The following is a 13829-nucleotide window of genomic DNA, read 5'->3' on the forward strand; positions in this document are numbered from 1 at the left end:
AGGAGATAACTAACTAATTGAAATCTTATTCTATAACAAATTCACCAGACTTAATTTAGAGTAAACAAATTTCAAAGCAGCCAATAGTCTCTCTTTGTCGTTCTTTTATGATAACACGAATCCCCCACCCTCAATTATTATTGTTGATTTATTTTATTGTATTGTTTTTTTTTTCCTTTCGTCGTGGATAAGATAGCTACTAAAAGCAGACAACGAATATGTATTCAATATTGAACATACTGTGTATATGTCATTAAAACATTTTTAGAAAGAAGCAATAGCTTTTTCTTTACTTTGTATATATTATGCCTCCAATGGCCCAATTATACCAACTAATAATCTAATATTCGTAATCCTTTTTCATGTACAACTCAACTTCAAATGTTTTATCAAGTAACGAATCGATGAATAAAAAAGAATTAACGAATCACTTTTATAAAGAAAACTAAATAAAGTATATGAGGTACATTGAAACTATATATTAATTAGGGTTGTCGTCATGGATGCTATTAAATTCTAGTTTCTTGAGAAAATTCTGTTCAGAGTTGTACCTTTAGTTTTCAACACGAGAAAATCTCCAACTGCGCCGCCTGGAACTTAGTCACAAATCTTAGCATCAGTGGTCAGATTTATATTGGACTATGTTTGACAGGACGAGCCTAAATGAAACGAAAATAATCCACCCCAATATTTATATACAATATGTCTCATCTTACACTATTCACTGAGATTCCTAACAAATGGGACATAGATATTAACAAAATTATTGCAACAAAATAAGTCAGAGAATAGAAAATAATAGAGTGATTATATCTTGACAAGTAGAAAGAGAGAGAGAGATTATAAAAAAGTAAGGAGTGTGAACTAGTCAGTTTAAACAAAAAGAGAGTGAAGAGGATGAGATCATAGGAATATATAGGATCCAGGGACCATGATTTATACTGTCTGTTCCTACTAGTTAGGGACCATTACCGCCACTAACTCTTTGATAATTAAAAAAAAACTCTCTGTTAATTGTTTATTTTCATACTTTATAGGCACATAATAAACAAATTATATTTTATACACTCCCTTTTGTAACTATATATACACAGCCCATTAATACACATAGACAGAGTGTGATTTGTTTCTTCTTCATCTGTTTTTTATTTCCTTCATACAAACACTCCAAAAAACAGAGGAATAATAAACTAGACACTGTCGATGATTACGTGAAAGAATTTCAAGGTTGCCAACTTTTGTAGTTCTATATAATTTTATTATCATTTTTAAAACGTTAGTTTTGTTCTTGATTTAGAGTTCTGAGTTTTGCTCTTGTGAAAGATTCCTCTATTTTGTTTCATTTCATTTGTGTTCTTCTTTTTCTTTCCCATAATATCTTTGATCTAAATTCTCTACTCCAAGATAATCACATCACATCGACTTCAGAACCAAAGAAGGCTCAAGGCTCGCATGCCACAAGGAGAAAATGAACGAGTCAAGTTCGTGGAGCATCTACAGCACCAAAGATGGAGAGAGTGACGGGCCATGGAGATCGTCCACGTCGATGAATGCGATCTCTTTCGGGTTCGTAGCTACGGCGATACTTATCTCCATGTTCTTGTTAATGGCCATCTTTGAGCATCTCTTTAGACCTGAGAATTCTACATTTGAGTCACCACATAGGATCAGACAACGACAGAACCAGAGCAGAGATGGGTCCACTCATTTCCAGAAACTTGCTAATCAAGCATCCATGGTAAACAAAACAAAAAACAAAAAAGTTGTTAAAGCATTTTTTTCAAAAGAATGTTTTGTTCCTTTATTTAATAAAGCTGAAGCGCATTAACTTGCCACTGTTAGAATTATTTCTTGTTTTTTTTTTCCTTTAAAAATTAAAATTGTTTTGCTTTTCGGTGCAAAAATCTTTGGAAATAAAAACATTCTTCAAAATAAATAGAAAAACAACCAAACTTTGGAAAGTGAAAGCAAAAGTTTTGTCTTGAAGTTGTCATATTCGTATATATGTTTTTTTTTGTCTATGCTTCTATGTGTGAGAGTATCTACTATCTATTGTTTTTTTTTGTTCAAATATCTACTATCAATTGTTTTGTGACAATAATTAGAAGGAAACTGTTGTGGTATATAGGTTCAGGTGAATATAGCGGTGGATGTATCGGTAGTGATGCCTGGAGAGAAGCTGCCGTCGCACATAGCTTTGCCGGCTCCTCTACCTTGTGGAAGAGAAGGCATTCGTTGGCCTCTCCACCTCTAAAATATTACTACCAGCAACTCTTGTGTGTCTTTCTAACTCATTCCATAGATTAGTGTTGGACTTGTTGGGTTATATATATTCTACTATGCAGTAAAGGCCACCAGTTTAATTTTTGTTATGCATAGAGATTCAATATATAATTCGTTGTACATTTGAGTGTAGATTGTCGATGTGCTTTTTTTTTTGGTTTGTATTACTTTATGGCTAAACTAATTAATTAATTTTGGGATAAATCATTTCTCGACTCCACTCAAAAGAAATAAACGTAAAGGCATAAAAGAATCGTTAACTAGACTAAGAACAAGCCCAATTAGTATTTGGGACAAGATAAAAAGCCCATTATGGTTAGTGGGCCGATTTTATTTACAACACTGAGATAGATAAAAAGTCACCATCTCTCTCTCTCTGAATCGTCTCGAAGAAGCAAAAGGAAAGTTAGATTCCAAAGATTCAAAATTTGAACTTTAGAGAGAGAGAGAGAGAGAAAGGGGTAATGGCGACGACGGCGAAGAATATGAAGGGTTTCTACAAGCAGACGAAGAGCAACATCACCGGAGGAATCTCCAAGTCAAAGCCCTCTTCTCGGAAAGTCTCTCCCAAACACGCGGCCACCCAGGGCTCCGATGCTACCCAGCCGGCGGCGTTGATTTCTCACGGCTCCCTCGATGTCAAAGGTACGCTTTTACTTCGGAAAGATTATAACTTTTCATTCTCTATTGTCATGTGCTTGATCTCGAATGCTCTTGTATTGATGGAGTTCAACGATTGCAGTAGGACAAAAAAAAATCTAGGGTTTAACTCTAATCCTCATAGAAGATTTAGGATCTGATTCAAAGGTTATTGATAACATATCTGCTTTGTGTTGTGGTGTTTCATGTACAGATGGTTATGACGAGAAGGAGGAGATGCTTAGGCAATTTGATATGAACATGGCTTACGGTCCGTGCGTGGGTATGACGAGAGTTGATCGATGGGAACGTGCACTGCGTCTTGGGATGAATCCTCCTAATGAAATCGAGAGGCTTTTGAAAACTGAGAAGGTTCAGCAGGATTGTCTGTGGCAAGGTCGTGTCTAAAGATTCAATCTTTTTTTAATCTATGCTCCCTTGTATTATCCAGTGTCACTTTGCAAAACTCTCGTCTTTTGTGAATGTTTGGTTCAGCTACTGGCTGGATCACTCACGTTTATGTTTTAATCTTAAAAACCTTGGTAATGGAATGCATTTTGTTGTTCAAAAGTTTCAATTATAATCTCATTATGACATGGTTAATGGTCAGCAACACATAAAATTTCAAGAACCTTCTCTCAGTTTCAAAATTGAAGATGAAGGCCTGAGTCATCCTCGTCTATGCTGCAGGGTCTGGTTTCACCTACTGTCACTGTCTCTTCTTAGGTATATATGCTTCAGTGCTTAGAATGGCACTTTCTTTTCCACTAGAGGAGTATAGTGACCTTAGGAACCAGCATGGAGCCAATCATGTAAATTACAAGGCCAAAAGACAGGGGGTTGCTTCTCAGGCCGATCATTGATAGCTTATGATTTGGTGGAGACGTTAAATAGATGCCCTTCAATGTCTGGAACAAAACCTTTATCTACCATTTCTGCTTTAACAATCTCATACGTTATCCGGTTCGGGATTAGACCTTTCTCCAGCATCTCATTCAAAAGCCTGTTAGCATCCTCCATCTTCCCCTTCTGGGAATATCCTTGTAGAAGCACATTATACGACGCTACGTTCATCCGCAACCGCCTCTCTTTCTCCATCTGTATCCTCACGTTCGCTGCTCCTTTCAGATTCCCTTCCTTACAGTAGCCTTCCATCAAAATGTTATACGTCAGATGTCTCGGCTTCAAACCCATCTTCGATATCCCTTCTTTCAAAAGCATAGCTGCTTTTCTCGTTTCTTCTCTGCTGCAGTAACCATCCATGAGTATGTGATATGTCACAAGATCAGGAAGCCCTTTACCACTCAACTGATCAAAAAGCTTCTTAGCTCCTTCTATGTTACCGTTTCTACACAAACCACCAATCAAGCAGTTATAAGTCTCAACGTTCGCTACAATCCCTTCTCGTTCCATCTCTTCCTTCAATCCAAACCCATCCTCCACTTTCCCCGACTTACAATACGCATCGATCAGCATGTTATACGTTTTAGCAGTAGGAACAATCCCTCGTCCCTTTAGCGACGCAAACATATCAAGAGCTTCCTTCATCATACCGTTCTTACAAAACCCGTTTATAAGAGAGTTATAAGTAATCAAATTAGGCTCCACACCTGCACTCACCATCTCATCACGCATACAAGTCGCCTCGCTTACCTTCCCCACACTACACAAACCATTAATCAGCGAATTATAAGTAACCACATTCGGTTTAACATCTTGTTCCAGCATCTCTCTAAACACCTTCATACTCCCTGAATAACTCCCATCTTTCCAAAACCCATCAATCAATATATTAAAAGTAGTCAAGTTCGGAGACACCTTACTCTCCACCATCTCCTTCAAAACAGCATCCGCTTTGTACATCTTCCCAACCCCACCAAGCTTACAATACCCATCAATAAGAGTATTATAACTAACCACATTAGGAGAAGTCCCATACACTTTCATATCCTCCATAACATCCTTAGCCTTCTCCATCTTCCCTTTCTTGCAAAAAGAGTTGATCACTACATTGAAAGTAAACACATTTGGTTGAATCCTTCTCCTAATCATCTCTTTATACACAAACTCAACATCCGCAAACCTCTTCTCGTTCAGCAACGCAACCATCAGAGGCTTACAAGAGAGAGCAGATAGCTTATAACCGTAATAGCCTGCGCGCTTAAACGCCTCTAACGCTGACTCTAATCTCAAATTGTTCGCGTAAGCCAGCACCAGCATATCAGCGAGAATCGAATTCACGCAGAGGTTGTCACAGAGCGAGATCGCGTGGAAGATCGAGTGAATTGGATGATCGGATCGTTTCTTGACAAACCCATCGAGGAAAGATCGGATCTTTGAGTACTTTTTGGCGTTTGCGAGAGAGTGTAAGAGGTTAAACGTGAGCTCTAGCGAAAGGGAGGTGTTACGGATGTTCGCGATTAACCAGGTGTAGTAGCGGAGACATAACTCAGGGTCGAGGTTGGAACTTATCAGCTGGTGAAAGAGTTCGTTGGGGTTGTTAATGTCTTTCACGTGAAGAAGTTTGAGCTTTGACCAGTGCTGCTTCTCTATGAGATCGGCGATTGCAGCTACGTCGTCTCTACTAGGTGGGAAGGGGCTTTTGGTGATGGGAGATGAAGAAGGGCAGAGTGTAGTAAGACTGGAGAATTTTCTCGGGAAAACATCTTTGAGATCGGAGAATTTTCTGGATTTGATTAACATTTGATTCGAGATGGAGAGAAAGGCTGAGATTTTGAAATTTAAGGTTTTGGGTTTTTGTAACGAACCCACTCACTGAGTCACTGGTCATCTTCTTCGTTTACCATTTTACCCAAACTTTAGGATAACTTTTCTTTTTGCAAATGACATCCTCAAGTTTATATTCTTTCTCAATATTATCCAAAACTTTGAAATGGGGTTATTAACTATCTATTTTTTTTATTTTATATAGTTTATTTGGTTTACAGTTTACTAATCCAAAATTATTGTCCAATCCAGCAGAAAGCTTTCCACACAATTTTGTTTCATCACTGTAATAAAAGAGCTTAACATGTTAATCACTGCTGATCAAATACATTACAACAAAAAGGGGAAATAATCGAAATATACAAAGGGTGTAAATGGTGGTATGGTTAAAAGGAAATCAAAACTGATGGAATTAAACGTTTCATTTAATTTTTTTTGAATAAAATTTAAATTCAAGGAGAAGGAAGTTATTTTGAATAATCAATCACTCAAACTTTTGTTTCACTCGTTTACAAACCATTACTAACAAAAGTCTTTTCTCTTCACTCACTCTTTTGTAGCTACTTGTTTCTGACGAAGCGCTCTCCAACCAATATCACTCCTAAAGAAACCTCCAGGCCATTTGATCTCTTCAACCGCCAGATACGCTCTTTCACGCGCCTCTTCCAAGTCTTTACCCTTGGCAGTGACCCCAAGAACACGTCCTCCACTCGCTACAACGTTCCCCTCGGAATCAACATCCGTTCCTGCATGAAAAACCTTCACTCCTGGAGCAACTCTTTCAGCTTCTTCAAGGTTTCTGATGATGGAGCCTTTCTCGTAAGCACCGGGGTAACCTTTGCTTGCCATTACAACCACCATTGCTGAATCTTTTGACCAATCAAGCGACACACCGCTTAGCTCGCCTCTACAAGCAGCTAACAAGACCTTAGCAAGGTCAGACTCTAGACGCATCATCAGTACCTGTATTAAACAAAAAGCTCCAGTGTTTAGAAACAACAATGGTTCTATTAATTAATTAAACCCAAAAACTAACATTAAACCCAAAAAACTAAAATATCTTATATAAATGTAAAGAAAAATATAAAATAAAATTAATAATTCGTTAACCCTAGACACTAGATTCCGAATAATCCGCATAGTCACTAGTCCTCTACAAAGAGCCAAGTTACATCTAGATTCCGAATAATCCGCATAGTCACTAGTCCTCTACAAAGAGCCAAGTTACCATCTAGATTCCGAATAATCTGCCTAGTGGACTAGTTTATTTTCATTACCTGACATTCTGGATCTCCAAACCGGACATTGAACTCAATCAGCTTAGGTAAACCGGACTTCTTCTCGATCATCAGACCAGCAAACAGAACACCAACAAACTTACAACCTTCTTCAGCCATTCCCTTAACAGTAGGATCAATTATAGTCTCCATCACCACATCCTTCAGCTCCTTGGTCAAAACCGGTGCAGGAGAATACGCTCCCATCCCTCCTGTGTTAGGACCTGTATCTCCATCTCCAACCCTCTTGTGGTCCTGAGCAGATTCAAGAGGAATGGCGTTCTCACCATCCACAAGCGCGAAAAACGAAGCTTCTTCCCCCTCAAGAAACTCCTCCACGATCACCTGACACCCCGCGGAACCAAACACGCCTTTGACAAGCATCGAGTCAACAGCTTCGTAAGCCTCCTCTAGCTCCATGGCAACGGTGACTCCTTTCCCTGCTGCTAATCCGTCTGCTTTGATCACGATCGGTACTCCTTGCTCTTTAATGTACTCTTTCGCAGCAGACGCATCGCTAAATGTTTTATACTGCATTTTGATTGAATATGTCAGTGTCTAAAGCAACAAAACTGCTATTCTTATTCTAATTAACACAAGTAAACATTAACTGATGAGACACTATCAACTCTCAACCAAACCATACAATCTACATTCAGTTCTAGTAAGCCAAGATTCTAGTAGTGAAGCAACAAACCTTAGCAGTAGGGATGTTGTACTTGCGGCAAAGATTCTTCATAAAGTTCTTGGAACCTTCCAAAGCAGCGGCTTGAGAAGAAGGTCCGAACGTGAGGATACCGGCGTTAACAAGGTCGTTGGCGAGACCAGCAACGAGGGGAACTTCGGGACCAACGACCACTAAACCGACATTATGTTTTTGGCAGAAGGAGATGACAGCTGAGCTGTCTGATACGTCAAGGTCAGGGACGCAAGTAGCGTCTCCGGAAGTGGTGATGCCGGGGTTTCCAGGTGCGCATAACACAGAGCCGCAGGAAGGAGAGCGTTTTAAAGCGTGGCAAAGGGCGTGTTCTCTCCCTCCTCCACCGATTACAAGAACAACAATGCTCTCTTCTGCACAATATAATAAGATTCTATCTCAAAACCTATTGGTGTGTTCAAGTTATAATCTCTCTACAATCACAATCAACAACTGAAGAGAAAGCTTCCAAATTTGCTTTGTAAAATCTAAAAGGGTAACGCGGGAATTTACCAGCGCCGCCGGGAACAACAGAGGTAGACTGCTCGGACTCTTTGGAGACGCACCGGAGCCAAAGTTGGTGTCTTTGGATGCGGGTCGAGGAGAAAGGAGAGCTAAGGGAGTGGTTGGTGGTAGAGAATCTGAGAGGAGCAACAGAGGAAGAAGAAGTGGAGGTGGTGAATCGGAGAGAGTTGAGAAAGGGTTTAGGTGAGTTGCTGTTGTTGTTGCAGAAGAGATTGATGGAAGAAGATGATGAAGGATGGAAGTTGAACGTACACAACGACATGTCGGAAAGTTTGCGAAAGAGAAGAAGAGAGACGGAGACAGTCAAAGGTGTAGGCTTTAGAGAGTTTTAGACAGCAGCTTAGCTCAACAAGGGTTTGGTTTTTTTTTCTTTGGTCAGCACATGGTTTGGTTTAAACAGTTTCTTCTGTTTTTTTTTGTTTTTTACTACTTTTTGTATCAATCAGTTAATTAAGGAGAATAAATGAAAAATATTGAATTATCATATGATTTTTATTTAATTGAAACTTCAAACTCTTTAAAATCTTCAGAAATAAAGCATCCATTTCGCAATAGAAAGGGTTATGTATAATATATATAAGAACTGGTTGTGAAACAAACAAGTGGTCTTATAAGCCAGCAGCGACCTCAAGTACTGTTTGTATTCATGCATCATCGTGTCCCGATAACCAAACAACTCACTGATAAAAAAAAGCCAAAGAGGGCGTGTAATGCCTTCTGGCTGCTCCAAATACCCGATATCTAGAGAGTTTATACATAAGCAAGAAAAAGAAAAGAAACAGGATAAGCGCTTAGGCATCCAACGCCATGAAGAAGTTCTGCTTACGGGCATGTTCTGGTACAAGCCTGTTCACGATTTCAGAAGGGATGCCAGATAGCTCTGCAGGTGCAAAATATGGTTTTAACGTTTACATTTAGTTCAGGTGCAAACACACAACATGCCAATAGATCATAAACGTTAGATCTCATGAGAGCTGGTTTACTAGCCTACAGTAAGCTGTTTTTCATGGAAAGGTCCAGCAAGAAACAACAAGGGAACAGTACCTTGAGGTTTGAAGTTGAAAAGCGGAGGAAGTGGCCGGCCATTGGGAAGACGAGTGTTCGGGTCCCTTAGCTCATCAAATAACGGATGAATACACGCTTCCAACTACCAAAAATAACACCAATTTTTTTTTAATGTGCTTATAATCTTAGATCCTGAGTCAATAGTAAAGTGTAGGGCACAAAATCATAGATCACTTACAGCTGTGCATCTCAGATTAGGGGAATATTGGAAGAACCTACATAGAAGATCAACTGCTTCTGGCGGTAAACGTTTTTGGAAGACCTGATGATAAAAAGCACAAACAGATCATATATACAGTAGTACCGATGCAAGATGATAACGAAATTTAGCGAGACATTGATCATTACAGCCAAACTATACAAATTTGTTCGAAAATAAAACGCCAAAACCATCTTCAACCAGATATAAATACGTATCAAAAACTAAAGCCACAATCATTTAGACATTTAGCAAAAAAAAAATTCAACTCTTTGACACAGGCAATGACTTCTTCAACAGTATTAGGAGTTCAAAAACATTGTGCATTCTCTTGAATGATTCATACTCCAAAATCAAGACAAACACGAGATCCATATACATTTACCAACAAAACAGCTGATTCATGAATATCCTTGTCGGTGATCATGAACACTAGAAGGTATACCTTGTGCCATGGGTGAGGTTTTATCTGGGGGAATTTAAATTCTGTATAGTTTGGATTCATGCACTTGATTTCCTCCCTTGTTGGTGTACCTAAAACCTGCATGATAAATAAAAGCACAAGAAGTAGGAAAATAAGGTTTTCTAGAAAAGGTTGAGGTGCATTTTCTACTTCGACACATTAACTGCTTTCTTTCATACTGACTATGAGCCAGTAACAGACGTAACAAACTGTGGTCCATAAGCCAGTATTTATTCAGCTATAAAATTGACAATCAGCTAACAAGCTGATGCCGTAGTCTGATACGTAAACAACTTGTAAACAAAATCTCTCTAAGCACCTATTAGTCACTGCACGCCCAAGACAGGTGATTTGCTCTAAATTTGAAGTAAATTTTAAAGAATTTATAGACTACTACCTTAATGATTTCAACAAGCTGATCAACTCCGCTTTCACCAGGGAACAGAGGCTGTACGACGTTAGTATGTACAAAAAGACGTAAGAGGGAAAAATCAGAATGGTTAGCACAGAAATCACATAGCTAAAACATATATAATTTTTTTGCTTTCACCTGTCCAAGAAGCAATTCAGCCATCACACAACCAGTTGACCATATATCAATTGCAGGTGTGTATTCACTGGCGCCAAAAATGAGTTCTGGAGCACGATAGTATCTAGAACAGATGTAAGAAACATTGGGTTCTCCTTTCACCTAAGGAGAATAAGTTTTATTTTGTTATATTCCACAAATGGATTCTTTAAAAACTGCGTCAATAAACCTTACCAACACTTTTGCACTCCCGAAGTCACAGATTTTCAGCTGATGCGTATGTGGGTTCACCTGCACAACAATAGATCTAAAGTCAAATCTAAATGCAGTGAATCCAAGTACCACTGTGAAGATGTATACAGAGCCTTGTTGTAGAACTCGAAGCATGTTATAACCGAATATTTATCATGTCCGAATTTATAACATATTAGGACATTGTCGAATGTAAAGAGTATATTACAAAATTAGAGTGAAAGAACTCAGAAAATAGAAAAAAATTAACAGAAACAGGGAGATACAGATGAGCTTACTAGCAAGTTTTGAGGCTTAATATCACGGTGACAAAGACCAAAGCAATTATGGATGTAAGCAAGCGCCCTGCAAATCTGTAACCATTAACAGAAACTTAGTAAGAAAACTTTGAAGAGTCTGGCATGCAATGAAAAGTTCATTACACTTTCAAAGCATTACAACATTAACACATACATACACAAACACATCTAAAATAAGTTTTCGAAAAAAAAGAAATGGTCTCATGCTTTTTAATCCAGGAACTAGTTACCTGATAGGTGTAGAGTTTAACGTATATTAAAGGCATCAGCTGGTTCGTCCTAGTGTAACTTCTTGCAGCCCGGTTGACAGTCTCAGGGACAAACTCAAGGACAAGATTCAAATAAACCTCTTCATTATCAGCTCTCGTGTAGAAGCTATGCTTTAGAGCAACGACATTGGGGTGGTCTAGCATCTGCATAATCTGTAGCTCCCTGTTCTTGTAACGCTTGTCTTGTAGAACCTTCTTGATTGCAACAATCTCCCCAGTTTCCCTACACTTGGCCTACCAGAAGGAAACATAAATGCGTTGGAAATGAACACAAATCAATTAGCAAGGCAGGCCATCAGGGATGTTAAATTTATCTTACTTGAAAAACCATGCCAAAGGAACCAGTACCAACTACATGCTCTGATATGTAACTGACTGTCTGTCAATCAAAAAAATAAAATATCTTAGAAAGAGTTAGATAACAACAACGTTACCAATCTATTCTCCATAACAATCTAACCTGTCTTGATTGACCATTTCGTCCACGGACTGTGGTTCTAATCACATGGCCAGGTTCAGTGCCAGCGCCATCAATAATATCTGGTTCACTATCCTGAAAACATAATCTCACACAATGTAAGCTCATGGTATGGTTTCAAGCTAAAAAAAACAATAGAACAAACATGAAAATGAGACTCAAAGTAAATAAGTAATGCAAGACTTACCCTCTCATCATCAGTCTCGACCTTGTCCCTTATCCTCATCTCAACCAAATCTCTGGTCAACCAATCGACTGAGCTAGAAGAGGCCTTCACACCTTTGGAAGATCTCGAACTGCCTACTCCGTTTGAAGCCATTGTATTTGCTCTGAAGATAGCACGTAACTAGTAGTTGATGGTATCATAACACTTAGCGATTTGGTGTCCCATCCCATCAAAGAACTGATCTACCTAGTACAATTTCAAGGTGTATCATAAATTAACAGATCATCAGCTTTTACATACAAGAACACTTTTTTTTTATCACAGAGAGATAAAAAAAATAGTCAATTTTAAAGGAAAGTTTGAAACTTTTAATCACTGATGAAGTTTTTGAGCTAGTGGCGATATACACTGTTACAGAACAAAAGATCAGATCTACTTCCGGCTAAAATTACAGTCTCAACAACTACACAAGTAGCTCAGCAGAAACAGTTTGCTACCCAGAAGAACCCTAATTCAACAGGGGAGATTAAAAAAAAAGAAGTAAAAAGAGCACACTGAGAGAATAAGGATGATCACCTCGAGCTTTCTGATGAAGAAAGGGAACCAAAGTGAAGCATTTGATGATTGTCTTCTTCGATTGATGAGCTTCTTCACATCTAAAAAAGTATACTTTTTTCTCTCTCGATGATTAATGATCAGATAGAAGAAAAAAAAGAAGCTAAACCTTCGATTTTTTTTTTGTTGTTCACTCTTCACTTGTCTTCTACTTCTTCTTCTTCCACCTTTTGTTTGTCTCTACCGTTTTGAATCAAGCGAGATTATGAAAGGACAACTCATCATTATCACCATTGATATCTTTAATCCTTTATTTATATATATTCCATTTAATAATTTTTATGCTTAGTTATGTATTTTTTAGAGAAATTACTTTACACTGTTTAGCCAGGAATACATATCAGTTAAACAATAGTATAAGTAGAGAGATGTCACCGAATATTGTGACATTAATAAGAAGCAGTTTTCAAACCTTTTTAGCCTACCTAATATAACCTGATATTCAAACTTTTGATCTACAGCCTTATTTCAACTCTAGTAGTTGTGTATACTTACAAAAGAAAATACCATCGATTTCAGTTTAAATTAAAATGCATTTACATGGGACATATATTCTAATGTTTTACCTTCTGATAAAACAACAATAAATGTTCTTAGAATCGAAAAAATACTATTTTTTCAAAAGAGAAAAGGCACGTTCGTATTTGCTGATTATTATATAGTAGTAAAAAGTAGCCTTTACTTGTCGACAGTTAGGTAAAGACTGAACGCCACGCCACACTATCTTCTTCTTTTCAACAGTGTGAAGATGTGTTTGTTTCTTTGTCACTCGTTCTATTCTAGCATCATCATAATAAGTCACTAGCCACACTTATGTTTTTTTTCTTTAAGTATATACAATGGAAAGATCTGTAAACGTATTTGATAATATAATATGTGATTAGTGTTATATGAGTAATTCAGAAAACTAAAGCATATTGCTTGGTTACTTACTAGTTACTACTACTCTCTGGTCTCCGCGTGATCTTACATTATACTAATTAAAATTTAAAAAGTATATACTAAAAAGGGTTAATGCCATAAAGTCGTAAGTAGGTCCAACAAGGAGTGGTCATATAACCTAAAAAGGTTAAAGTAGCTTTCTTTTTGCTTACAAAAGTATATGCTATGTTTACATTTAACAATGAACTAGGTAATGCGCGGGATGTGATTATTAGTTTCGTTATTTTTAATAAAAAAGACAATAAATCTGTTTAATCTGGATATTAGTTAGGTTTTACGTTTTTTTGTTTTTAATCTTCTAAAATATAACTATTATTTTAAATTAATATTCATTTTAGTTTATTCGGTTAAAACATTTGATTTTTAGGTTTTTTCGGATAAAAACCTAAAATTAATATTATATG

General features: G+C 37.6%; 5 protein-coding genes across 6 annotated transcripts; 2 read left to right on the forward strand and 3 right to left on the reverse strand.

Moving 5' to 3' along the window:
• The first annotated feature begins 828 nt into the window (after positions 1-828).
• On the forward strand, positions 829-3499 carry LOC106346242. The gene is made up of 3 exons (XM_048782099.1): positions 829-839; positions 2721-2928; positions 3137-3499. The coding sequence occupies exons 2-3, from the start codon at positions 2748-2750 to the stop codon at positions 3328-3330; spliced, it is 375 nt and encodes a 124-aa protein (XP_048638056.1). The 5' UTR covers positions 829-839; positions 2721-2747; the 3' UTR covers positions 3331-3499.
• Positions 1119-2405, forward strand: BNAA06G05730D. The gene is made up of 2 exons (XM_013790988.3): positions 1119-1738; positions 2129-2405. The coding sequence occupies exons 1-2, from the start codon at positions 1469-1471 to the stop codon at positions 2252-2254; spliced, it is 396 nt and encodes a 131-aa protein (XP_013646442.2). The 5' UTR covers positions 1119-1468; the 3' UTR covers positions 2255-2405.
• A 228-nt stretch (positions 3500-3727) lies between the features above and the next one.
• Positions 3728-5831, reverse strand: LOC106346241 (pentatricopeptide repeat-containing protein At1g09820-like). The gene has a single exon (XM_013785509.3). It carries the CDS (start codon positions 5623-5625, stop codon positions 3790-3792), a length of 1836 nt encoding a protein of 611 aa, XP_013640963.1. The 5' UTR covers positions 5626-5831; the 3' UTR covers positions 3728-3789.
• Positions 5832-6053: 222 nt separating this feature from the next.
• Positions 6054-8521, reverse strand: LOC106346239 (phosphoribosylamine--glycine ligase, chloroplastic-like). Its single transcript, XM_013785506.3, has 4 exons — positions 8137-8521; positions 7624-7997; positions 6927-7457; positions 6054-6612 (listed from the first exon to the last, which is right to left on the reverse strand). Exons 1-4 carry the CDS (start codon positions 8408-8410, stop codon positions 6196-6198), a joined length of 1596 nt encoding a protein of 531 aa, XP_013640960.1. The 5' UTR covers positions 8411-8521; the 3' UTR covers positions 6054-6195.
• Positions 8522-8692: 171 nt separating this feature from the next.
• Positions 8693-12703, reverse strand: LOC106346240 (shaggy-related protein kinase kappa). Of its 2 annotated transcripts, none has more exons than XM_013785507.3 (13): positions 12445-12703; positions 11890-12114; positions 11685-11777; positions 11544-11603; positions 11186-11458; positions 10935-11009; positions 10639-10695; positions 10426-10566; positions 10273-10323; positions 9858-9953; positions 9392-9475; positions 9193-9295; positions 8693-9028 (listed from the first exon to the last, which is right to left on the reverse strand). In XM_013785507.3, the coding sequence occupies exons 2-13, from the start codon at positions 12019-12021 to the stop codon at positions 8940-8942; spliced, it is 1254 nt and encodes a 417-aa protein (XP_013640961.1). In that variant the 5' UTR covers positions 12022-12114; positions 12445-12703; the 3' UTR covers positions 8693-8939. The 2 variants fall into 2 exon arrangements, with proteins under 2 accessions (XP_013640961.1, XP_013640962.1); XM_013785508.3 differs by having other exon boundaries at positions 11890-12110; positions 12445-12695.
• Between the last annotated feature and the right edge of the window lie 1126 nt (positions 12704-13829).

This window comes from Brassica napus, chromosome A6 (genome assembly GCF_020379485.1).
Source record: "Brassica napus cultivar Da-Ae chromosome A6, Da-Ae, whole genome shotgun sequence".
NCBI lineage: Eukaryota > Viridiplantae > Streptophyta > Magnoliopsida > Brassicales > Brassicaceae > Brassica > Brassica napus.

Coding starts and splice junctions, on each gene's coding strand:
- LOC106346242 (XM_048782099.1), top strand. CDS start 2,748: ATGGCGACGACGGCGAAGAATATGAAGGGTTTCTACAAGCAGACGAAG. Junction 2,929..3,136: donor CGGCTCCCTCGATGTCAAAG/GTACGCTTTTAC, acceptor TTTCATGTACAG/ATGGTTATGACGAGAAGGAG.
- LOC106346239 (XM_013785506.3), bottom strand. CDS start 8,410: ATGTCGTTGTGTACGTTCAACTTCCATCCTTCATCATCTTCTTCCATC. Junction 7,998..8,136: donor TGTTGTTCCCGGCGGCGCTG/GTAAATTCCCGC, acceptor TATATTGTGCAG/AAGAGAGCATTGTTGTTCTT. Junction 7,458..7,623: donor ACAACATCCCTACTGCTAAG/GTTTGTTGCTTC, acceptor ATCAAAATGCAG/TATAAAACATTTAGCGATGC.
- BNAA06G05730D (XM_013790988.3), top strand. CDS start 1,469: ATGAACGAGTCAAGTTCGTGGAGCATCTACAGCACCAAAGATGGAGAG. Junction 1,739..2,128: donor TTGCTAATCAAGCATCCATG/GTAAACAAAACA, acceptor TGTGGTATATAG/GTTCAGGTGAATATAGCGGT.
- LOC106346241 (XM_013785509.3), bottom strand. CDS start 5,625: ATGTTAATCAAATCCAGAAAATTCTCCGATCTCAAAGATGTTTTCCCG.
- LOC106346240 (XM_013785507.3), bottom strand. CDS start 12,021: ATGGCTTCAAACGGAGTAGGCAGTTCGAGATCTTCCAAAGGTGTGAAG. Junction 11,010..11,185: donor TTAAACTCTACACCTATCAG/GTAACTAGTTCC, acceptor TAATGGTTACAG/ATTTGCAGGGCGCTTGCTTA. Junction 9,476..9,857: donor AACCTCACCCATGGCACAAG/GTATACCTTCTA, acceptor TTTTATCATCAG/GTCTTCCAAAAACGTTTACC.